The sequence below is a fragment of the Triplophysa dalaica genome, chromosome 19, assembly GCF_015846415.1.
Source record: "Triplophysa dalaica isolate WHDGS20190420 chromosome 19, ASM1584641v1, whole genome shotgun sequence".
Classification (NCBI taxonomy): domain Eukaryota; kingdom Metazoa; phylum Chordata; class Actinopteri; order Cypriniformes; family Nemacheilidae; genus Triplophysa; species Triplophysa dalaica.
In genome coordinates this window covers 12,992,005-13,017,495 of record NC_079560.1, presented here as the reverse complement: position 1 = coordinate 13,017,495, position 25,491 = coordinate 12,992,005, and the positions used below count along the sequence as shown (strand labels likewise).

The 25,491-nt window shown below is 38.1% G+C and overlaps 1 protein-coding gene across 1 annotated transcript; it reads right to left on the bottom strand.

The window, feature by feature from the left end:
• Positions 1 to 1,178: 1,178 nt before the first annotated feature.
• slco2b1 (solute carrier organic anion transporter family, member 2B1) lies at positions 1,179 to 24,005 on the bottom strand. Its single transcript, XM_056731569.1, has 15 exons — positions 23,632 to 24,005; positions 23,035 to 23,141; positions 21,470 to 21,607; positions 19,743 to 19,905; positions 19,401 to 19,610; positions 19,222 to 19,314; positions 18,745 to 18,875; positions 17,467 to 17,572; positions 16,587 to 16,751; positions 14,273 to 14,462; positions 12,413 to 12,554; positions 4,524 to 4,693; positions 3,539 to 3,603; positions 2,354 to 2,474; positions 1,179 to 2,056 (listed from the first exon to the last, which is right to left on the bottom strand). The coding sequence occupies exons 2-15, from the start codon at positions 23,056 to 23,058 to the stop codon at positions 1,855 to 1,857; spliced, it is 1,920 nt and encodes a 639-aa protein (XP_056587547.1). The 5' UTR covers positions 23,059 to 23,141; positions 23,632 to 24,005; the 3' UTR covers positions 1,179 to 1,854.
• Positions 24,006 to 25,491: the final 1,486 nt, after the last annotated feature.

Sequence of the window (25,491 nt, the reverse complement as noted above, 5' to 3'; positions counted from 1 at the left end):
ATTAAATTAAAACTATTCAACAATTAATACTTCTTTGAGGGGGTTGCATATTTTCAGCAAGTATTACAGCAGGGATTAACTGGGTCATCCAATCCATCTTTGACCTTTTAAGAGAGCTGACATGTGCAAACAGAGCAATGTTGTAAAAGCACTAGAGTATTTAGTCTTTTCCAATAACTCAAGATATAAGTCAATGTCTTAGAAGAAAAATTACTTCACGCATCACATAAAAAGAAGTTTTAGAAGAGTGTTTTATGTAGACAGACAGAAACCCTCATTCCAGTGTAATCTGGAATCTCCGAACACATTTGAGGATATTGTGCATATTGTCTCCATGCCCTCTTCCGTTCGCTTTGAGGGTTTATTCACAAACATATAACCGGTATCCATACACTGCTTCAGAAGGTTGGATCCATTAAACAAAGAAAGAGGATGAGAGGAATGAAAACAGGAAGCTGTTGTTCACACCCGCCATCCTGCTTAGATATTTGAGGTCAACGGTTGTTTAAAAGGATCCACAACCCCTTTATCAATGCTGTATACTGTAATGTTGCATAATCATCATTCATTCATTTTAAAGAAATTTGTGAGGTCATTTCTAACACATCACCATAACCATTCACCCCATAGTACAACATATTACAGTACTCATTATCCAACACTAAAACATCACTAGACGGCAAAATAATAATAATATTATATGACATCGAATATGTCATTCGACATGAATAATATAGCATTTTTTAGAGCTAAGAAACTTGCTTAGTGAGTAAATGTGAGGAGCAAACAACATTCAAGTAAAACTTGAAACTGCATCCTTTGACATTTAACTCAACATTCCAGCGGCTTTATTTCCTATGACACACACTTTCTTTTTTGCCTGTCCATGTTTTATTTTAAACAAAGGTCCATTCAGTACAATTACATAACGTTGAATTGCAACATTAATCTGAGAGAAAAGATTGAAAGTATAAAACAATTATTACAATAACCAAAATATACACTTTGTCACTTTATATTTGATTACTAGGCTTGTAAATGTGTGTATAATAAACGTCTTTCTCTTCAAAACAAAACATGAAGGATAAACAAAATTTGTATTTTCGTTAAGGCTTTAGTTGGTTATCGCATATATAACTCATGGTTAATTGAAAAAAACATCACGTTTAGTCATGAAAAAGTTTAAGGTCCATCACATGTAATTATGGGAATTGTTAACTGTACAAACATGTGAACATATCAAACATATGAAAATATAAAAGTATGAATACATGTAGCTTACTCTGAAACATTTAAAGTGATGATATATTTTTCAAATGCAATGAAACCAGAGAAGAATGCCTCTATAAGTGTGCATTTAGTTTATAATAAAAAAGCAAAAACAGCTTTATTATGAAACATCACAGTTATGTACTTGAGAAAAAAGGGCATCAACAATAAAACTCCCTACAGTATATACTTGGCTCCTTGTCTAAACTCAATCGAGAGTTCAAACGTTTTCACATTATCAGCATCAGTATTAAGTGTCATTTAAACCCCCCAACACACCGTGCTCACGGACAACATCTATAAAGACTTGTTATACAAACACGTTAACATGTTTTAAAGTGATGTCTTATATCTTCGGCAGAAGAACGGTGATTCCTTGCAATATCATGTTTCACAGAAAACAGCTGTTCACAAAAATGAGCATGTTCACATCCTGGCAACAACTACGCTTTAAGCGTGAAGAGCTGCATGCAGTTAAGATTATAGAGGAGAGCTGAGAGATCTTAAGATCTGTCTCTTATCCCTTCTCTCCTTTCGGCCCCTAAAGGGAGATTCCTATCCTTCTGTTTCCTGCTGTTATACTCTCTAAACACTCTGTTGTGTATTTTGTCCGTTTGAAGAGCTCAACAGCTGCTTGACATCTTTCATTTCTCTGTCTTCATGTTTGCTCTTGTCATTATCTTGGTCATCCTGCTGCTGGGTCGAGTTAAGCTTCCGAAGCACCAGAAATGTCAGAAGGAAAGAGACGAAGCCACCACATATGAAGAAAATCTGCAGTCCCAGGAACCTGAAATGCAAACAAATGTTTGAACAAATGTTTGTGCACATGCTGGAAAGAAAGCTTTAAAAAGAGCTGGGTGATTTTCAACCAAGCACTTAAAAGGGATGTGAAAATGTAACCTATAATTGCATCATTCTCTGGCTGCGTTTAACCCAAAGGTTGGGTTTGTACCATTTTGACCCAATGCTGGTGGGGGGGGGGGGTGTTTTGGTGTGATAGTTTTGTAGGCAATAATTCAGAAAAGCAGGGTGTTATTTTATTTTAGGGTTAGGGTTAGGTTTTATTTTGAAATTTAAACTTTACCTGTGTCTGAAAAGGTCTAAATCATAGTAGATACACGATGTTCTCCTTTCACATTTTTCTCCCCACTTAATGCAGGTGGTATCAATGGCATGACCATACAGTACGGGTGATGGGAGGAATGCTGTCAGAAAAACGTATATGGTTATGTGAGCAAATTACACATAACAAACATAAAAGAACCATGAGACATATTCTCTGAACACACCTTTTCCCATAATGATATGATGTCTGACATGGTTTGTAATGCATCCTATGCTTAAGCTTGAACAGGTATTGTGAAATAGTGAACATATCACCTCTGCAACTTTCACAATACTTGCAAATCTTGTTACTCAATACTCAACTAAACAGAACCAACCAGAAGTAATGTGAAACTGATGTGAAAAGGTTGAAACATCTATAAATCACTTAGCAAGATGTAAGCATTGGTCCAGAAGCACTTCTGGTTTAGTTTAGTTTTAAGTCATACGTGTATAATTAAATCCTAAAAATAGGTTTATATTTTGTTCAAATGTTTGTGTAGTGTTAAATTTCTTCAGGGTCAGCTTCGGATAAGTGTTCGAAGTGGTCTTTAAAAGTTTTTTAGTTCTTACTTTTAAAGTTAAAGCTTGCTTTTAAATGTGGCTTTACTACCGTCTAAAAGTAAAGGGACATCTACTCAGTATTTGTTCATATCCCACCCCCACATTTTTCAATAATAGTAAACTCATTAAAACTATTGAATATCACAAATGTAACCCCAAAAGTTCGATTATTACCCAGAATGATAATATTATACATATTTACTTAGCATTTTATCAAGAAGCTTCCTGAGGTATCATGCATTTTAGATTGTATTAAAGGAGTTCCCCTATGCTGGGCTTTTTTCATTATTTAAAATAAAAAAAAGCATCTCAGTCAAGTCAAGTAACCCTAAACTTTTGAACGACACTGTACCTAAACAAACAAGATCGATAAGACACTACATGGGAGAGTGAAGAGGAGTGAAAGTGAACTCATTCAGATTCAGACCATACAAACACCATGATTTAAAACAACAAGGGAACACAATCTGCTCATAACTGCAGCTTCTATTTCGAAATGTCTGTAAGTGTGGTACTGTTAAGAGAACACTGACATAGTTTGGCATGTTTTTCTAATAATGAGAATAAAATCTGTTCCGCATGAGCATTTTCTTTCGCTTACCAAGGACTCTAAAGAGCATGAACTGGATTCCCAAAGCAAAGGACTTATCCTGCGGGGTCACAGTCCTGGAAAGAAAACAGAAATATGTTTTATAAATAAAGCATTTTGTCTGTGAATATGACATTTCTCCCAAAGCATTTACTCTGCACAAAACGTGCATCTCCTGAGGGTTTTCTGAAAGTATAAGGGCTGTTTAAAACCTGTCGTTTGCTACCCTCATTGCGGTTTTTCGTGAAATTGTGCCAGGACCTGCACAGACAGGTCTACATCTATAAAACAGATAGAATGATACTTTCACACAGTCTTGCCAAACGGTGTAACAGTTTGTTATTTGACCTTTATCAGGGAAAAAAACAAGACAATTGGAGATGCTACATTAGTGCTTTGAGAGAATGTCATTTTCAAACTGGATCTGGAACTTGATGAAAAATGTGGATTCCTGCACAAAAACATGATTCTTTTTGATTTATCATTTCGATTTCGTAAAGAGAACAAAGCCTAAAGTGTTATTATTTGCCATAGTTGAATAAAGCATACTGCTTAAAAACTCAAAAAAGTACTATTCCTTGGGGAACATCAACCATGCAAGTGTTAGTCTGTAACACGTTGCAACTTGCTTAGCAAGTTCCTCCCTGTTCTTCTACATGACGTCAAAGCATGTGAGAGACCTATGAACGGGATTCTTTTACCATTGTGTTTGCCAATTGTACAAAATGCCACAAAATCCAACTTCAGCACCTTTTCACAATAAAAAATGTTCTCAGCCTTCTTAAATAAACAACTATTTAACACAAAAACTAACACTAAACTATAGCTCCAAATCATCTACTAGACTATACTAGTATACAATTATACAGTAGGCTATTTAAAATAGAAGGAATACAGAAGGATCATCATAAATTTATTATACCATTAAAATAAAATAAAAGGTTATCCTGAGTGTTAATACCATTATATTAAAATAAAGTTAGAATAGATTAAGCACCTGAGGATCATCATAAATGATGGGGTGTGAGAAAGAGAAGCCACAAAGCATGTTAGGGATGAAAGGATCATGAAGGGAATCAGTCGGTTGGCGCAGCCATTTCCACATGGTCCTGGGGTGGCATAACTCAGAGACGTTCCCGAGGCCACACATGCACAGTCTGTGTAGTTCTAAACAAAAACATACGGTTACACATTGACAACTTAAAAACAATTTGTTTTAATTGAAGAAGATCTTTGATGTTTAGCTAGTGCAACTATTGTTGTTGGCAAACAGTATAAACAATTGCTCTTCCATTTCTCAAACTTTAACAGTTATAGTAATGTTTTACATGTCACACACAGGTTAAAATACTGATGTACAATGTTTACCAAGTGGGTGGACAGGCTGCTCTCAGGAAAAGTTTGTTTGTTTCTTTATGCTTGGAGAGGATTGAGAAGGAAATGAAGGACATGTTTTGGGTTATTTTTTTCCGTTCAAAAAAGATAACATTGTGTAAAAATAAAGTTTTGAAAACACGATAAATAAGATAAAGTTTAAAAAAAAAATTAGTATCAGCAACGATTCATCAGCTTTCCTGTAAAAACAGAGCTCATGTAAACATGACTAGGATTTCTATAAGCAGCTGCTTTCTCAGTGGATAGCAGAGCATTTTTGAATTAGTATGTGGTTTAAATAAAAGGCCGACAAGGCCAAGTAGGAATCTGTTATGTAAACTTTAACTGCCTGAACCTTAGTGTTCCTACTGGTGCACATGTTTTCTATCTTAAAAATGAATGTTTTGCGGATGTGACAAAAATGGATGCAGGTTTTTGAGAGACAACATACTGGGTAGAATTTCTGTGAATTGAAATATACAAACCAGAAACAATAATACCGAACAAATGGAGAAGGGGTGGCTCATTATAAAATAGCTACTATATTTAGATTTTCATCTGCCCATATGTGGAATATGGACAGTTACGGATTTGCTTACCAGACTATAGAAAACTATACTTTAAAACTTTAAGACATACATGACATTGGTATTTAAACCACCAAACACTGACAGAATGGTGAAAACCTTTGGTAAAAACTTTCATCTCAAGGTTAACATTTGCATGGAATTGCCCAGTTCTTACCAATGGTTGCTATTAATACGTTGCTTCCCAAAAAGCCTGATCCATATTAAAAGATTGTTAGTGATCAAGAAGCACATTTCCTTGAGCAAAATGCTTCAGTTTTACTGTCCCCAAACTACCATTTTAACTGTATAAATGAATTTGCAGAAGTGAAGTACTGTACACTGGCTTAACCCACACGTTTATTTACAGGATGGATATAACCATACAATAATTCAATTGTTTGACTGGTATGTGGTCATTAAATCAAGGCATCCATAATTTTTTTCTGCTTCAGGAGATTTGTTCTGAAATAACCTTGAGCTAGTTTCTTTTCTCATAACCTGATATGTTTATGTAGTCTAATTTCCCCTTTCCCCACATCGGAAGACACACACGTGTCTGCCAGCTCTACAAATACATCCAATTAGGTACATTGCGTACTATGAACAATAATCATGCTTGTTCTGGTTGTTTAACATTTCCAGCTGTGGAAGTTAAACTAGTATGAGAAATCATGTGTTAATGTGTATAATTTATCAAGGCTAGATTCTGCTGTTTTATCTCATTATGTTTGTTGCTTTTTTAAACAATCATTTTGGTTAAATTTCAATGGCATATTGTGGTCCAATTTCAGTTTACAGTACACTGCAAAAAACTTTAAATTTACAGAATTTTAATACTGATTTTCCATGTAATATGTAAAACAAAAACAGAATTATTATATCAGTGTATTTTTAAATACGGTCAAAATCGTAAAATTTGTGATGTTTTATTGTAATATTGTTTATTTGTAAATTTAACAAGATTTCTTTTTATTTACAGTTTATCTTTTGAATACGGTCAAAAACTTTTAAATTACAGAAAATGAGAACATAATTATTTATGTAGAAAAATGGGGAAAACTATTTAATATATATCCTTATTTACTTTAATTACAGGGAAAAAATATATTTTTCGGTATATTTCTGTTTTTCCAGTTTACAGATTTTTTTCTGGATTTCTTGACTGTTACCAGTCTGTGAAACTTCTGTGGTACAGAGATGTAATTAAGATAAATTCTAGGTATCTTTATGCATTTCATAGTCTCGTGCCCTGTGTGTTTTTGTGTGAAAGAAAATATGCTTTTTTAAAGGTGGGGTGGTTTTTGGCCTGCTGGCACTGAAATTATAATCCCACCCTCTGTGCGATTCGCCGTCCAAACCCACGCCTCCTCCGAATACATGAATGTATTTCGTTTATCCACATACCGAATTACAAATTATTAAATTCTTCTCAAGCATGTACATACCAGTCCAAAAGAAAGAGAGCAGACATGGTATCGTCTTTCAGACCCTTTGGGTGCTGGAGCTATATCAATCGTATAAAAGATGAATCGATTTTATTTCAAGTTTTTACTGTGATGTTTTTTTTGGTCACTGCTTTTTGAAAAACTGACTTTCGTTTTGTAGATTTACTTGTTGTTGGTTCTGCAGGAACGTTTGATTGTTGCTGATTTTCTACCATTCTCCCTACATTGATACAGTGGACATGAGCGAGCTGAGTCAAAATAGGAAAAACCAAGATGGGTTACAATTTACCCCCAAAATGTTTATATTTGGCCTACCATGAGTTGAAACAACCCAGCAGTTTGGCCCAAAATAATCCATCATTGGTTAATTTGGGACCCAACGGTTGGGTTTGTGCCATTTTGATTAAACCATGAGTTGAAAATAACCCAGCATTTTTTTTAGATTGTATGTGGTTGATCGGCCTGGTACAAGTACTTATTTTCTGCTCCACATCACTTTCCTACTCAACCACTACAGGTTTCTAAAAATACGGTCAGCACTTTATTTTACAGTAATGTTACACATGTATCTAGTATGGTCTGTATGAACTGTGTTACTGTGCAGGTACCAGCCTTGGATATTAGTCTATACTATGTATTCTACTCCCTATTACAAAAATAAAAATTCCTTAAATTCCTGAAAATATATATTCAAACACATAGTTTAAGTTTGCCAAGAACTGAAGAATTACATTTTGGTTCACATATTAATTGTATGAGTAGAAAACTAAAGATGAAGTTGGGGTTTTATTTTAGAAACAAATCATGTTTTTCATTTAAGGTGAGAAAGAAATTAGTGTCTTTTACATCTTTATCAGTTCTGTAATGTGGGGATGTGGTCTATCAGCACGCCACTTTTTATCTCCTTTCCTCCCTGGATTCTTTGTACCATGGTTCTATGAGATTTATTACTGATATATACAAATTTTCTACCCATCATTGTGAATTGTATGAAAAAGTTGCTTGGCCTTCCTTAAGATCTCAGAGAAAAATGGATTGGCATTTGTTGATATATAAGGCAATTCTGGGTCATTGCCAAATTATCTCTGTTGCCTCATCCAAAGGACTAAGTCTGGAAATCATTTATTACATTCTCAATCAATGTAAAACCTCTTGTAAAACCTCTCCTTACTATGTAATTTAGAGAGTAATTCAACGATGTGTAATTGTTTTTAACTGGTTTTTTTATTGGTTTATGTAACGTATGTTGTATTTGCTGTCTATTTGTATATGGAAACGTCTCTGGTTACATGGCTGTGACCCTGTTCCCTGAAAAAAGCGGGAACAAGATGGTGTTTTTCAAACGCTATGGGAGAACAGTCTTTGTTCGACCAGTTGTGAAGCACGTGTGTCAAACATGCCAAAAATTATTTCGGCAGGTGACGTGGCTAATTACACCCGCACCTGCCGGTTATAAATATGTGTGAATGCGGACACGTCATCATGTTCCAACTTTGTCTGAAAGGACGTCTCGTTCCCGCTTTTTCAGGGAACAGGGTTACAGCCAAGTAACCCGAGACGTTCCCTATCAAAAGCTACACTCGATGCTGCGTTTCAAACGCTATGGGAACGAGAATACCAACGCCGCCCTACTGGAAGTGTCTGGACCCCCCAAGGTTGTGTGACGTGTGTGCACAATCCGAGAGGAGGACTCAGGCACGACTCTGGGATGTAGACTCCAGGACACGTGAGCCGGGAGTGGCATGGACATCCAGACAATAAAATCTAACAAATCTAACGGTGAGGACCAGCCCGCCGCATCACACACTTGCTGCAAGGGGTCTCCTCTTGCTAAGGCCATAGAAGAAGAAACCCCCCTTGTGGAATGAGCTCTGACTCCTAGAGGTGAAGCTTGACCGCTTGGCCAACGGGGAGCTATCAATAAGAGGCGAGACCCCTGTTGACGGACCTTCGCCAGGACTCCCGGGAGCAGAGCTGTCGCAGGAAATGCGTAAAGATGCAGTCTGGGCCACATATGGGCCATCGCGTCCAGACCCAGGGGAGCTGGATGAGTCAAAGAGAAGTAGAGGGGACATTGTGCTGTCTCCTGTGTAGCAAAGAGGTCCACCTCTGCCTCGTAAAATCTTTCCCAGATTTGTTTGACTACTTCGGGGTGGAGTTTCCATTCCCCGTTTGTCAGAGGTAGTCTGGACAGCAAGTCTGCTCCCACATTCATATGCCCCGGGATGTGAATTGATCTGAGGGACAGAAATTTGCCCTCCGCCCAGGGCAGAATCTGCTGGGCCAATTTGTTCAAGTGGCGTGACCGCAGTCCGCCCTGGTGACATATGTACGAGCCTACTGAAGTGTTGTCCACCCGCGCTAGGACATGGTAGCCTCGCAACTGCCGGAGGAAGTATTTCAGGGCCCGAAATACAGCCATCATTTCGAGGCAATTGATGTGCCAATCGAGAAGATGACCCTCTTGGGCTGCACCCCAACCCGTGAGGGATGCGTCTGTCGTTAGCATCTTGCGACGACAACACGGACCGAGAGTGGGACCTAAAGTCAGAAACCAAGGTCTGAACCACATAGAAAGAGTGAGAAGCCCCTGACGCGTCACCCTTATATGGCTCTGGGGGTTGGCCATTGGATGAAACCCCCTGGTTCTGAGCCACAACTGAAACAGTCTCATATGCAGGAGGCCCAGAGGTATCACTGTGGAAGCCGCCGCCATGAGACCTAGAACTCTCTGAAAGTAATGATTTGTCACTTTCTGGCCTAACCTGATGCTCCTCAGGGTGTTTTGTACGGACTCGACACATGCCGGAGACAGTTGTGCCTGCATTTCGATCAAGTCCCATATGACCCCGAGATACGTTGTATTTTGCGTACGGGAAAGAACGCTCTTTTTGACGTTGAGTCTCAACCCTAGAGCTTTGAGATGAGCTAGGAAGACATCCCGATGTCGAAGCGCTAGCTCTCGAGACTGAGCTAAAATCAGCCAGTCGTCTATGTAATTCAAAATGCGGATGCCCCGGAGTCGCAAAGAAGCCAGAGCTGCATCCATCCATTTTGTGTATGTGCGGGGTGACAAGGCTAGGCCGAATGGAAGAACCCGAGACTGGTAAGCTTCGCCCCCGAAAGCGAACCTCAGGAATCTTCTGGTTGTGGCAAGATCTCTATGTGAAAGTATGCGTATTTGAGATCGATCGTAACGGACGATTGTATGATTTGTCAACATTTTGAACTTGAGTGTCTTCAAGTTCAACGCCGTTGAAACGCGGAGGGCAATATGCAAATTGAATTCTGTAGCCTTTGGTTAGAGCTCTTTCTACCCATGGAGAGATAGCTGGCAGTAGTTTCCACGCTGCCAGATTCTCTGAAAGGGGTATCAATGTTGACACTTCGTCCTGTTGGGAGGATGCCAAACATTCGGTGCCCTGCAGTGTGGCAGGAGACGACCGAATATTTAGCATTTTTGAGACCGCTAATCCCCGAAAGGCTGGTAGCTGCGGGGATTGCAAAGCAGCCCTGTGAGGGTACCGAAGAGAAGCCTCTAGTTTCTCTTGGAACTTTGGGCACCCCTCCCCGGGGGGGCACACCCCCACAGTCCCGGGCACACATGTCTCAGAATTTCTTCTTTTTAGAGATAAAGCGCCTCAGGTCCGGCCCTCCCGAGGTGGCCTGAGGGGCACGGTGGGCCGCTCCCCTGCCTATGCGAGGGGGGGCGCGACTCGCCACACTCTCCCTGAGGACCTCACGCCTCAGGTAGACAGGACCCACCCGAGACTATGTGCCTGGCCGGGACTGGGGAACTGATCCAGAGTGGGTGGCCAACACTCCAGACGCTTGAGCACGGTGGGGTAGTTATTTGACGAAAGCCTCCTCATGTCGCCTTGCCTCCCGGATTCTGGTGACAACGGTATTAACCTCATCTCCAAACAGTCCGGAAGGCGAGATCGGGGCATCAAGGAGGAAGGCTCTGTCCCTGTCCTTGATGCCCGTGAGGTTAACCACAGGTGTCTCTCCGCAGTAAACAAAGCAGCCATGGAACGGCCGATGGCATGGGCCGTCTGCTTGGTTGCACGGAGAGACAAATCTGTGGCGCAGCGTAGGTCAGAAAACGCTGCTTCGTCAATAACCCCGCCAGTGCTGACATCATCCAGTAGGTCAGCCTGGTACGCCTGCCTTTAGCTTTTCCCACCAGCGCAGATGTAACTCTGCAAGGCTTGGTGGGAAGAGAAGACTTTTTCAGGGATGACGATGTCCCAGGGGAGAGATAGCTAGCCAGCGTCTCTTCCACCCTGGGCATCGCAGTGTATCTCCGTGTCTTCGCACCAACGATGGTCGAATATATCGACGTCGATGGCACAAAAACACGGGAGGATTGAGGTTTCTGCCATGAGCGAGATAGCTCGCCGTGGAGATCCTCCTAGAAAGGGAGAGCCCGATTCTGGGGCTCCTCCCTCCGGCCAACCGACAGATATCTGTTGGCAAGCTTTGAACTCTTGGGGGCCTCTTGTTCCTGCGGCCAGTCGAGGTGGAGCCTGTCGACTGCCTTGGTTACCGCCCCGATTAGATCCTCAATCGCCTTAGAATCGCAAAGGAACGCTCAGAGGCGGTGCTATCTAACCCCGCAGAAACAAGAGAAGCCTCGTCCTCCGCCGGCTCAGAAGAAGTGCCGTGGCACGCTCCAGAAGCAGACGCGAGGACGTCGCGGTTCGGCGAATGCACGGGAGAAGCGGACGGATCCGCCTCCCGTGCCTCAGCAAGCTCAAACCGCGAGTCCCAGTATGAGGAAGAGGCAGCTCGGTCTCGTTTAAAAAAGGCGAGCCGAGCACGCAGAACTCTGAAATCAAAGACATCACAGAGTTCACACTCTCCCTCAAGTCCCTGGGTGGCATGGTCAGCCCCCAAGCATTCAAAGCAGAACTCATGCTTCTCGAAATCGGAGAGGATCCTCTCACAAGGAGGAACACATCTCCGATCTGAGTCAGTCATGGTTTTGTTTAGTTTTCCTTATTCTTACACTAGGCTAAGTGCCTCAGAGAGTGCTTGGTCACTAGTGTAAGAATCTAGGTAATATCTTCTTTTTTTTTTTTTTTTGACAATAACAAAGAGGGAGACTTCTCCCTCACAACACACGCACACACAAAGCGGTCCTTGAAGACAAAAAAACCTGATGAAGCGTCCGCATTCACGCGTACTTATAACCGGCAGGTGCGGGTGTAATTAGCCACGTCACCTGTCGAGGTTACTTAAAGCCAAAATAATTTTTGCCGTGTTTGACACACGTGCTTCACAACCGGTTGAACAAAGACTGTTCTCCCATCGAGTGTAGCTTTTGATAGGGAACTCGGCTGATTATCTTGGCTAGGACACTCCTAGAAAAGAGAGTGAGTCCTTTCCTGGTTAAATAAAGGTTTAAAATAACTAAACTCTCAGAATCAGCACTTTCATTTTGTTTTATAAGAAATAAAAAATAAAAAAACAGATAAATAAGAGCTTAACAATACCTTAATTTCATTAGTTTCTGATTTTATTTCTACCCTGCATCCTGCATGGCAAGGGGAGCGAAACTCCACTCCATCTGAGCTACACACAGGGTTGAAAACATCAGTAGAGCAGGAACAAAGGGTGCACTGGTCGGGTTTTACCCTGGAAAATATCAAAAAAGTAAAATAAAGAAATGAACATAACAGGATGCATGTTACCGGGAATTTATATCCATCAGTCTTATGTACCTTCTGACCAGATTTGTGATATTTTATGAGCCATAACATTTTTATCTACATTGACATTTTTACATTTATGCATTTGGCAGACGCTTTTATCCAAAGCAACTAACATTGCTTTATCCTATACATTTTACATAGGTATTTGCAATCCCCTGGGATCTAACCCACAACCTTGCGCTGTTAACGCAATGCTCTTACCACTGAGCTACAGGAAAGCTTACACTTAGCATTAGCATTATTGACCAACATGTAAACATTTGTGACCCTGTGAAAACCCAGGCTAAAGTCTCATAATCTAATTATTTATAAGATAACAAGCATCAAAGATGAATTTTAAGTATTAAAAGTCACATTCCCCGCAATCCCATTTTTCAACCTTTAGTTAGTGTGTAATGTTGCTGTAAGAGGATAAATAATATCTGAAAAATGATTAAACTCAAAGATTAGTGCCAAGCGATATATTGTCTTTAGCAGAATTCGCTTTTCAAGGACTACAGAGAACGGCTGGAATCGGACTACAGCCCACTACTTCCCGGTTATATGATGTCACAATTTCGAGGGCTTTTAATTACCTCCGCCCAAAGGAATACGCCTAAAAAGGGGCGAGGTCTTCCTTAGAGAAGAGGAAGAGCTGCTGGAGTAGTGTTTGGTTGTCAGAGATTGTAAACATCTGACTGAGCTGCTCGCTAAAATACTTTCACTTTCATCACAGTCCTACAGCTGATATGAATAATTCAGCTTCACACATTCTAAGATAACCAACGGTCAAATAACAGCTTCCATGACTTTAACATCGGCTGTGAAAGCTTTTGTGTGAAATACACTGATATTGTGTGAGTGCGCACACCTCTATAACACTTCTATGAAACGTCCTCCTTGCAAATGTCTCCTGGTCAATCTGCTTGTTTTATTATCCAACTCGGGTCCAATATAAAAAGACAAAACTAATGCTTCTGTTATAAGTGTTAATAAATATAATCAGTCTGACGCCAATCAGTCCGGTGTCATTTCCCTCGCAATTGTAGGAAAAAAATAGCAATCTCGAACAAAGATTGGCGTTTGCACATACACTAGCAGATCTCTGTTACACTTCGATAGATCCGCATGTTTTTGACTGATAAAGTGTAAGTTGACTCCATTGTTACGTTTTATTGCTAAAAGCCAAAGTTTATGAATACAACTGCAAGGGGCACCGACCAATCACAACAGCCTGAGAAGCGGAATATATATATATAGCGGAGTATACATACATACTGTGGATATCAAAATATAACATAAATGGCCTGATAAAAGACAATACCTTTTATATATATCTAACTGGGCTTAATTGATTAAATATGTTTTTATTAAAAAAAAAACATATTGTCCTGACCTCTGTGTGGAAAATATAAAGACCTCTTGGAACTCTAGTTGAATACCCCTGACATAAACTGTTTATTTAAAAGGAAACTGAAGCTAGAATTAAAGGATAACAGCTTTAGGAATGTTCTGTTCTTCTGGCCACTTGCAGGCCCAAATGTGTTGTCTATCCCAAATAAATGTGCATTCACTTACAGTAAATAAAAATCACATGGGATTTACAATTTAAACACTGCCGATGCGGTAACTGAAAACACTATTAGGATACAAGTGACTCACCCAATATGGTTGATGTCAAAAATTCTCTGTGTGGGGCAGCCAAGGAAGAGAAGAGGAATGGCAAAGAAAATACTGATAAGAACCACTGTCGTGCTCATCAAAGCTGAGGATTTGACGGAAAGACTCAGTCTGCGCAGGATAACTCCTCCAATCATAATGCCTAACATGGCTGAGGGAATATTCAAACCACCTGCAAACACACATTATAGAGTATGAGACAGTATGTTTACATAAGTCACATGCACCCACTCACACAGACGGATTTGGAACACATTAAAAAATTATCGCAGACGAGATTCCTTTAATATCTCAATTATCTAGACTAGACAAAAATGAGATTATGGAAAGCAAATGCAAAGTTTTGCTTAAAGGGGTAGTTCACTTTCAAAACAAAGTTTCGTGACAATTTACTCACCCCCATGTCATCCAAGATGTTTATGTATTTGTTTCTTTAGTCGAAAAGATTTTTTTTTTGATGAAGACATTCCAGGATTTTTCTTCAATTAGTGGACTTCAATGGACTCCAAACGGTTGAAGGTCAGAATTACAGTTTCAGTACAGCTTCACAGTTTACCAAAAAATACCAGACGATGAATTATATTACTTGAAGTCATGAACATGCATCGCAGAATAGAGCAAGGCGAGCATTTGTGTTTATACAGCATCTACTATTTTTTGAAAATGACAGATCGTTTCGCTAGATAAGACCTTTATTCATCATCTGGTATCGTGTAAAGGCCTTTGAAGCTGCACTGAAAGTGTCATTTTGACCTTCAACCGTTTGGAGTTGAAGAAACAAATACATAAACATCTTGGATGACCTGGGGGTGAGTACATTTTCATGAACATTTATTTTGAAAGTGGACTACTCCTTTAAATCTCCTGTGTTTCAGAAAATGCTCCGGAGAAAATGACAAAAATCTCAAAAATATATCTATTGGAGTTTCAGAAGAGATCCCAACAATGTCTAAAACTGAGCTCAGATTTGCCAAATCAGCAATCAAAATCCAATATTATTGAAGATCTCAATATGAACTCTTCGTCTGTGTGTTTCCTTGCACGCAGGGATGATGACACGCGACTGAGGTAGGCAATGAAAACATGACTTAACCAAAAAATAAACATAACGAAAACAAAGTACGTTTCTAAATAATATCGATCATCTTATTTTGACTCGAACATAAATAACCCCTGTAGTTGTACATCAGAATCTGTTTGTGCAAAGCAGGGAAATGACAGCAGTAAGGAGATGATGAGTTTGAGGGAGGTAAGACCTGATAAACAAACTGCCCAGCCAGTCAGGTCTCAGACATTAGAGGAAAATGTCTCAGGAAAACCTTTGTCAAGTCTGTTAAATTGCATTGTTGCTTAGAAAAACCTTTGTGTTCTTGAGATAACTGAAATAACTGTGTGCTATTATAGGCAGTACAGTTTAATGCAGTACAGTTGGTTAAAAAAATGAACCAACTTTGTTTGGAATATTGTTTAAAAATAAATATATTTTTAAGATAAAATATGCTCTTGAAACATTCTAGGCTAATTGTAAATTCTTGTTATCATTGTGTAATGTATAATGAATGCAGATGTGCAAGAAACCTCTCTCTGCTTTCATTATTTCCAAACAGTGCGTTTAAACCATGTTAATACAATAATACACCTTACATATTTTTAAATACATAATGTGTACCCTTCTCCAGTATCATTGCACTGTATGAATAGTGGTTTAAGCAAGGAAAGTTTGGATAGTGCATTGTGTTGCATACTTCTCCACACAGCCAGTTTAAAAAGAAAAAAGTGATAGAAAAAAGTCACGGGGGCCTGTGCCCCAGTAGGGCTTTAGGTCTAGCAACGCCCATGGAACTTGGGCTTATTTGGATTATTTTATCTACATTCTCTCTTGGGCAAGTATGTACAGGTATTTTTACTCTTGAGTTCGTTTCCAAGTATCTGTATTGTGTTTTTTATCTGTTATAGTGATTTACTTTAAAATAAATACTTTACAACATTTTAAAGCATATATCACCAGTGTTGGGTGTAGCTAGTTACTAAGTAGTTAGTTACTGTAATTGAATTACTTATCCCTTGAAAAAGTATGGTAAGGGATTTTTCAAAGTGTAAACATCATACCTCCATACTCTTAATGCTTTTCAGAAAAACATGTGAATCGTTTTATTTCTCATAAGCAATTTGAGAAATGTAAATCAACTGACCACTCAAATCTCCTGTGCTAGAAATGAGAAACCTCTGATAAATAACATGTTCTTCTAATTTGAGTGAACACCTAAACGAATCCGTGTGTTCTCCACCATCTTACCTATCATCATTGCAGAATTGGAGGCCGTCTGTGTGAACTGCTTCTGTATGAATTTGGGCATAAAAGTGGCCAGTCCCGCTACCATGGCAGCCAGGTTCACCTGAGCCAGCACGACCAACAGGTAAATTGGGTTCCGTAAAGTTCTCATTAAAATGTTGGGGAAGCCTGAGGTTAGACAGAGAAGGAAAACAGTTGGAAACAATCTGTAAATTACAGCACACAAAGAAACAGTAACGTGATCTATATCTAAATAAAACAGCATCCAAAGAAGCATGGCTACGTCTGTGGTTTCAACATGTTTTGCTTCAAGACCCATTCATTGTAATTCAAGTGGTTGTATCTATAAAATCATTATTTGGCTTAAAATCGAAAACTAATATGGGCTTTTAGTGTAAAGCTCATGATTTGTATTATTCCCAGAATACAAAACTGAATGAAGTAGTTCTTGTGAAAGGCAGCGACTGGATCTAAAGTCTGATGACACACAGTTGTCAGTCTGGTTCATGCCGAACTGGGTGTGAATGTAACCATTTTAAGTACTCAAACAGCTCCCATATGAAAAAAGCTATTGTTTTACTGCTACAAACATTTTTGTATCTGGTTGTGTTTTAGAAGTCACATGAAGCAACTTCTTTTTCTTTGTTAAACTTGACACATGCAGCATTTGTCTTACAGTTTCATTTTGTATTTATCGTGGGAGGGAGAGTCCCTGGACTACATTTTAGAATAAATGTGGTTGGTTCTCAGCCATCAAAACGCTTAAACAGGTCAGTGTCTTGCTGACCAAGATCAACAGGTTAATGTTATGTTATAGATCAAAAAATGTTAATGTTTGTCAGCTGAACTTGCACAACTTTTTGATCGAAATCGTAAAACATACTTTTTAGGAACTCGGTGAGCGACAGGTCTTTCATTGCATCAGTTTTGGGTATCTTGTCCTCTATAATTTTCTCAGATGATGGTTCTGCAGAGACCTCTATGTTTTCCTGTCGATAAAAAAAGTTTACATTTATTTGTGGAGAGTGCATGTATCTGCGGCTATTTAGTCTTGCAGGGTTTCCTTTAGTGTCATCAACCATCAGTCATATTTCTGTCATTGAGACAGTATTTATAAAGCCGCAAAGTCAATATCAAATTACAATTGGCTACTTAAATAGAGGGTTCTTTAAAAGAGCCTTTTGTGAAACAGGTTCTTTATGGAACCATTCAGGCAAAACTGACTTTTTGTATATCAATGTGTATATCAACAAAGAGAATTTACAGAAACTATATTGTATCTTTTACTATCCACCAGATATAACACTTGATGAATAGAATGTGAATGTGAATTTTGAGTCAATTTTTGCAACTTACTCCAATGTGTGATGTTTTAAAACTGTAAGCGCTTAAATGTGTAGTTCACCCAGAAAATTAAATTCTGCAATCATTTACTCACCTTGAAGCTTTTCTAAAGTTATATACATTTCTTTCTTATGCTAAAAGATATTTGGAAGAATGCTTGTAACCAAATAGATCTGGGGCACCATTGACTACCAGTAAGGAAAGATGATATGGGTGTCAATGGTGACCCAGAATTTATTGGTCTCCCACATTATTCTAAATATCTTATTTTGTGTTCAACAGAACAAAGAAATTTGTCTAGCTTTAAAACAACTTCAGGATGAGTAAAAGATGAGTTTATTTTTAAAATCTTTAAGATTTTAACCCCCTTTGCTTTTGAGATTATGCATGCAAATTTACAACATACTCATATTTCCTTCAGAAAGGCATTTTGTGCAAGAATACTCATGAAAATCAAGTTTGATCACACATGCATTCTCATGGGAGGTCAAGATGTCATTCTATCAAGTTAAACAAAGGTTGTAAGAACATGCTCTGACAAGTGCCTTTGGCACTCGCGTTTCTTCTTTCTTGTTTATGAACATGATCAGTGGGACCCAGGAGTGTTTTAGCCCGCCCTTTAAATGTACCACCAAAGGCAATAATATAATAACAGAACACTATTGACTCACGGTCGTTAAATCACTGTCAGGTATAAAACTCATAAAAATCTAAATTTTCAGGATTTTTCTAATGTCATTTTTAAGATCACATTATTCGTCAATGTGATCTTTGTATTCTAAAATCAAAAATACCACAGGTGAGATTTGTGATGTACCTCCTTGGTCATCTTCCTTGGGAAAAACATGTATGGCAAAGATGTTAGGAAAAGTATCGTCCCGGCCACCAGGAATCCCAGCCACCAGGCTCCCACCCATTTGGCATCTTTATTATTAAAGATGATTTCATCTGAAAAGCAGGTAACATATTACACCTCCCCTAAATTTAAAAGGCAAAAAGTCAAACATACTGCGTTTTTACCAAAAACCACCCTGTGTTGAGTTGATGTCCAGATTAATGGAGCAGAATAACATTACTCCTATTTAATATTCTTCTGCTTGTTGAATCATACCTGTCCAAACATGTTGAGCACAATTGCGAAAGTATTTGATTGACTGTATAATGGTATCTCAGTTTGACAGTTTAAATCTGAAGTAAAGGTTGGTACTTAATGACAGACAGCATTGAGTCTTATGTTGACTTTACATGCTTGATCCTTTTATAAAGGTGTGGACATGTGGAATGCGAGACTCACTCATCTTGCGAATGTCAACAAAGAAACGAAGCATGAATGACGCCATGATGTAGCCGAAGGCTGGCCCTATGACAGTCACAGCGAACAGTATTCCTGCAGAAGATTTTAAGAAGTTGAAGAATTATGGGAACTAAAATTTTTACAAAAGAAGTTCCAGAATTGTTTATGACTATTCAAACCTAGGTAAAATGGAGAATTCCTCTTTTTGGAATAATCATCTATGTAGGAAATCCCAAACGGTTGGATGGGGACTCCGCCAATACCCAACAGTAACTGGCCCAGTAGAAAGATTGGATACACTCCTAGGCGCTCGTCACCATTTTCTTGATCGCATGTCTGATTGGACACTTCTTTCTCTGACAGGCATAGTGAGCTGTTGTTTTTGCCATCTGTAGAACAAAATACATACTGTAGATGCAGTGGTACACTTTCAGTTGCTGAGCACGAGTGAAGAAAATGCTATTCGATTTTCTTTTTAACTTAAATGTTGAATTGTAGTATAACAAAGATTTAAAACTCACTGCTTCCAGAACCTGTATAATCATAATCTCCACCAATGAAGTGGGGCAGAGCTATCAGAAACACTCCCAGACTTGCAAACAAGGCTCCAATTCCTATACATCTCGGCCGATGAACCCTGCTCCCAAAGAAACTCACAAACACGATAAGAACCGTGTTCCCGACCTTTAGTAAACATGGAAAGAGTAATTCAGTTCAGACATAGTCCTCACAATAGTTTATCCATTTATATTTTAAAGGGACTATAAGCTCTTTTATACGTTTTTTTAAGCGGGGTGACCTAAATATTATCTCTGTAACAGACACTGCAAATAAATGTGGGTCGTGTGCTAAATCAGGTCATTTCGCTTGCTTACAAAGCAAGCCATAAATGACTAAAAAGAAACGAAGAATCTCAGTTTTGTTGTGCAAAGCTGTGTATCCGATATTGCTCTTTTAAGTCTAATGCTGCAATTACATTGTATTGAAAAGAATTTACTTACTCCCACCATGACACTTAACTTTTTAACAAATATTTCACAGCTCAGAAATGATGTTATTGGACTTCATTCCGCAAAAAACTGAATAAAAGCACAGACAATGTTTATGATCTTGTACTATTACATATCAAGCAAAAATACATAGAGCTGTATATAATAATTTACAGTAACTGTTGAGTTATTCGACAAGTTGTGAATGATCCAGCATAACAAGTCAGAAACATATAACTACAGTAACTAAATGACGGCAACACAACTATTATTGAGTTTTGAAATGTCGGATTGATGTGACAGTATTTATGTCATGACGCTCAATTTAAAGTCGCACAGGTGGCAAACCAGGAAAGGGCCGCATTGTGTTTCAGGTATATATGGCAGAAGGAAACATTTTTAAATAATAAACAAATTCTAGTTGTGAAAGCTGACAGTGAAGAGTATGAGAACATTCTAGACCATGGTTCTCAACTTTATGCGGATCTGCGCAAATCTATTGGCATATGACATTAAAGTACCGTGAGAGTAATTCAAAAGCATATATGGAGCAGTCAGCACTTGAATCTCCCTCAGTGTCCTTTAATGTCACATGCTTATAGATTTGTGGAGATCCACCTTAAGTTGAACAGGTCTATTTCTAAAGACTTTGTTTAGCTTGTTCAGGTGTGTTTTATCTTGGTTGGGGCTAAACCTGCAGGAAAATGGATCTCGTGATCCAGAGTTGAGAACCTCTTTCCTGGACGAAACAAAAGCTGCTGAGTCTTACGTGGCATGTCATATTTCAACATGGTGGATGTGTCAGTGAGAAAAAAATGACAAAAGCTATATGTAATGTCTGTGGTTGACAGCATTTTTTCAAACTGGGGATTAAAACATATTGTCTATGCCAAGCTGTTACGAAAAAAACAAAATATAATTGCAATTTTTTGTGTCATTTTTTCCCAGATCAAAACCACTTGAACACATATCATGACGTAATAAGGACTTCCGTGTCCTTGAATACACTGCGGTGAGTTCCAATAAAAATGTAATGCCTTAACTTGTCACTGAAATAAAACATTTTAATTGCCTACCATTAACTTTAACCAGTGCCAAATATCAACAAACCAAACATTTCCTTCCAGGCATTTACTACCAATACTATTTTGGAATACTCTTCTACCTATTTTTTGTATATTCAACATAAAAATACAATAATTCTGGATGTCTGGGGTGGGGGGCTATTTTTTATGTTAGTACCATACAGTTTATTTTACCTCATTGAAAGCAGCCAGAAGTCCTGATTTCTGACTTGAAAATCCATATCTTTTCTCGATGGTGGTTATGGATCCCTTCAGATAGCCAGACACCATGAGCTGAGCCAATTGGAGCATTCCATGACACAGTACAAAAAACTGAAACACACAAAGTACGACTTGTACAACTTCAGTAAAAAGACCTGTTGCAATTAAATAGGCTTGAAAACCTTATCAGAGGTTAGGTATTAACCACCTTTGATGACCAGATACTGTAGTACAATGTTGGCATATGTTGGCAAAAACTCCATTCTTGGTGAAAAAACTAAAGCATATATGCATTCGAATGTATATGAAAAATGGGATACACACATTTTCTTATTACTAACAACCTCATTTAAACTTACAGACAATTTTTTTAATAAAATAATTTGATAACATGTATTTATGTATTGAAGAATTATAAAAGTATTAAAGAATACACAATTCACCAACAATCTTTCCTGATTAGGATTTTTTTACGTTTGTTGTCACTAAATGTAGTTTATATTGTAGCATTTGGCTGAAAATACAAACATACCTCTTATTAGTTGAATTAAACCAAAGTGCAGATTAAGATTTGAAGTTTCAAGTGATTGTTTTATTGGTTAATGGGCCAATTCTGAATGAATTCTGTACATTGGCCAGCCAGCTAGCTAATGCAAACGGATGAGTCGCTTGAGCCAAACAGTGATCTGTGATAAGATCCTGGAAACCCTTTAGAGAAGGAAACGTGAGAATCTCAAATTGAGAATCTCAATTTCAGTAGGAAACGTTTATTGCATTTGCTAGCCAATCAAAACCGCTTTAAACATTACTGTGTGCACTTCATTACAAAATATTCTGATGGGACCAGTTAGTCTTCATGAACAAATTGATTTATGAGTCACAAAATATGGACTGAAAAGTTAAACAGTTGTCAATATCAGATTTGTTATGTTAAAATGTATTGGTTGCAGATCCAGATGCATTTATCACTGTAAAAGATATTCGGCTTAAGCGCAGCAAAGCATTTTGTAATGAGATTCAGCAATGGAAAAATTAACAATATAAGGATGTGCAATGAATACAAGGAAATCATCAGGCCAAATTTTTAGAGAGTGAAAAGGAAGAGACGCTATTCATATTACACATCTTGAAAGTGATTCAGACGTAGAATGGTGTGTTAAATAAAAGAATGTAACGAGTTAGTTCATCCAACAAAATGTTCCTCAGTAACAGATTTCGCAATGGGGCTACATACTTGAAACACAGAATCACTGCGTCTGAATTCAGCATCGTAAAAAAAAACCTTTAAAAATTCACATAAATGTTCGTTTTTCATGTTTTCTTGTTGATTTGCAGTTTTTTCCCGTAATTTGTCAGGTTTTACTGTATTTCAAAATATGTGAGAAAAATGTTGAAAACAGTACAATTCTATAAAATGACAGATTTTTACAGTATACTTTAACAATACTTAGCGTTTATTATCATTTTTTTTTAGATCAGACGTATTTAGCAATTTAACAGTGTAAGTTATATGCTTCATTTTATTATTGACATCTTACCTTGATATTGTTAAAAAGACCCATTGTTCTACGAGGCCTCACTGTCTGTGTGTTTCCCTGGAGTTCAATACCTGTCGTTGCTTATTTTTATAAGATGCCCACACATTCTGTAGAAATAAAAACATGTGGGTCTTATCAGAGTAAAGCACATTGCGACTTCCTTTGCTACCTAATTTTCAGAGAACAACAGATTTTTTCAATTATTGAAAAATTAGAAACTGGTGCTTTTCAGGAGTAATCTGTCACTTTGGACAAGACTAAACCCCAAAGTCTTGGGAGTTCATGCTTTTTTCAGTTACTTTTAAATAAGCTTTTGCAGTCAGAGCTGAAAAAGTTAAAGCATGCAACAAAACCACATATGCTTCAATATGGAGGAGAATGTGCCCAAATACATATAACTATATTTTAAGAACACATTTTCTTTGAAGAAAAAATGTTTGTACACAAAATCAGTATGCATTTAAGATCTTTCTATGCATTTCTGTTAGTCTAACCATTAGTTACAACTTGTTTCATTTACAACAGTACATTGCCATTTTCGTGCCTAAGCAGTTTGTGGAGCAGCTCAATTGTGTGAGTTCATAGAAGTCTACTTACTACTTGCTGTGACTGAAGAGTGAAGAGTTGGAGAAAGTTTGTCCTACTTTCACTTTAAGTAGGCTAAAGACAACAAAACCAGATGCCTGAATCAGCGGGCGGGCTTTCCAGACTGCGCAATCTCTGCTTGGAAGTGAGAGAAATCTTGGAGTGGAGAAAAAAAGAAAGAACTTAATTATGTATATTACAAAAAGTAAATTCTGATGATTTTAAGATTTTTTGTATATGTTTTGTATATCTAATGAATGCATATATGTGTCTGTATTTTTTTTTTAACAAAAAATGTCTAGTAAGCAGACAAATTCTGGCAAATTTTAACACTATTCAAATTCCAAAACCCAACAAATGAAGATCCAAATACTCTCCTAATGTTTAATTCAAGTTTGCACTGACTCAAAATAAATGTGTTTAGATGTTCAACAATGACATGATTAATACCTCAAACCACGTCTGAACAGCTACTGTATAGCTTAGATCTGCCACAGATGCTGGAGGCTGTTATTTTGCAATGTCTATGACTCACATGAACACAAGAAGTGAACCAGCAGGGTCCAGTGACTATTAGCAAAATAAATAATCTGATTAAATTGAATAAAGCAAGATAAACATGAACCATACACCATTACTGTGGGAAAACTGTGACTCATCATTTATAATGTGACTCATTATAAAAACTCATAATTCTCATGTCATGCAGCAATCTAACAATATGGTTTAATTCAACAAGCCGTTTCTTTACATTCTGTGTTAAGTTGTAAAGGTAAATACATTTTAAATCACGTTATATACAGGCAACTGGGGGAGGTTTTGAAGCACACACACACAAGAATTTCCTAACACAACCAGCAGGCAGAGACAAAGTACAGTTTAAAGACATCAATATCACTCCATGACATCACCTGCCAGAAATGGGGGGATGGAGTCCTGGGAAGGAATTTCAATAGGAGATGGAGTTCCATGGACATTGAAGAAATTAAAATTCATGCTTATATTGGGATTAGTTTTGGAAATAGTCAGTCTTTAAAAATCAACTTTTACCCTTCCTTCCTAATATTTGAATCCGAAGGAAAGTTATTCAGCAACTGTATTCTTCCACTACCAGGGATGGCACAATATTGAGCTATCTTTAACAACATGTTTGATTATTGCTTGCTCTCTCTATCTGGTTCCGCTCCACTGGTCGTTGATATTTTTCTGTTGTGTTCAACCTGTCAATGTCGTCATAGATATGTGCATTCCAGAACCTGGTGTTCGCTGGGCCTGGTGTCACTAACAGATGTAATCTCAGTAACAAGGGTGTTTTCAGTTCTGACACTTACAAGATGTTTTTGTGAATACGATTCCCTCTCATATGAAAAAACACTCCTTTAAAAAGTTTCTTGCACAGCTGCCACAAATAGATGATGTACAACATCTTCTCTTTGTTTGTTGCAAGTCGGATGTTATGATATACTGCTTTGCAAAAAGGCAAAAAGTAGCTCAAACTTATCCCAGACCAAGTTACTTTGGTGTTTATTCTCTGCAGCTAGCCTGCTCCAGAACAGGCTAACAGCCAGGCTGTTAAAATTTATAGTGATTCACCTGTATTTCCCCCATCAGTCCTGTGAGGAATTAATGTGTTTGCATGCAGCAAACACATTAATTCCTGACAGGATTGATGTATCATTTTAATTATCCTGTATTAAAATATTACGCATATAGTCATAATATTAATATATTAGTGGACTTGAAAATGAACTCCTTTAATTGCAGCCTAATTATGACAGTTCAAGTGGAGTACTGTTTATTAACTTTACACATTGGACTTCTTACGCATTAAGTCGCTCCCCTATTGTCTGCCAGGCTTTCTCACGTTCTTTA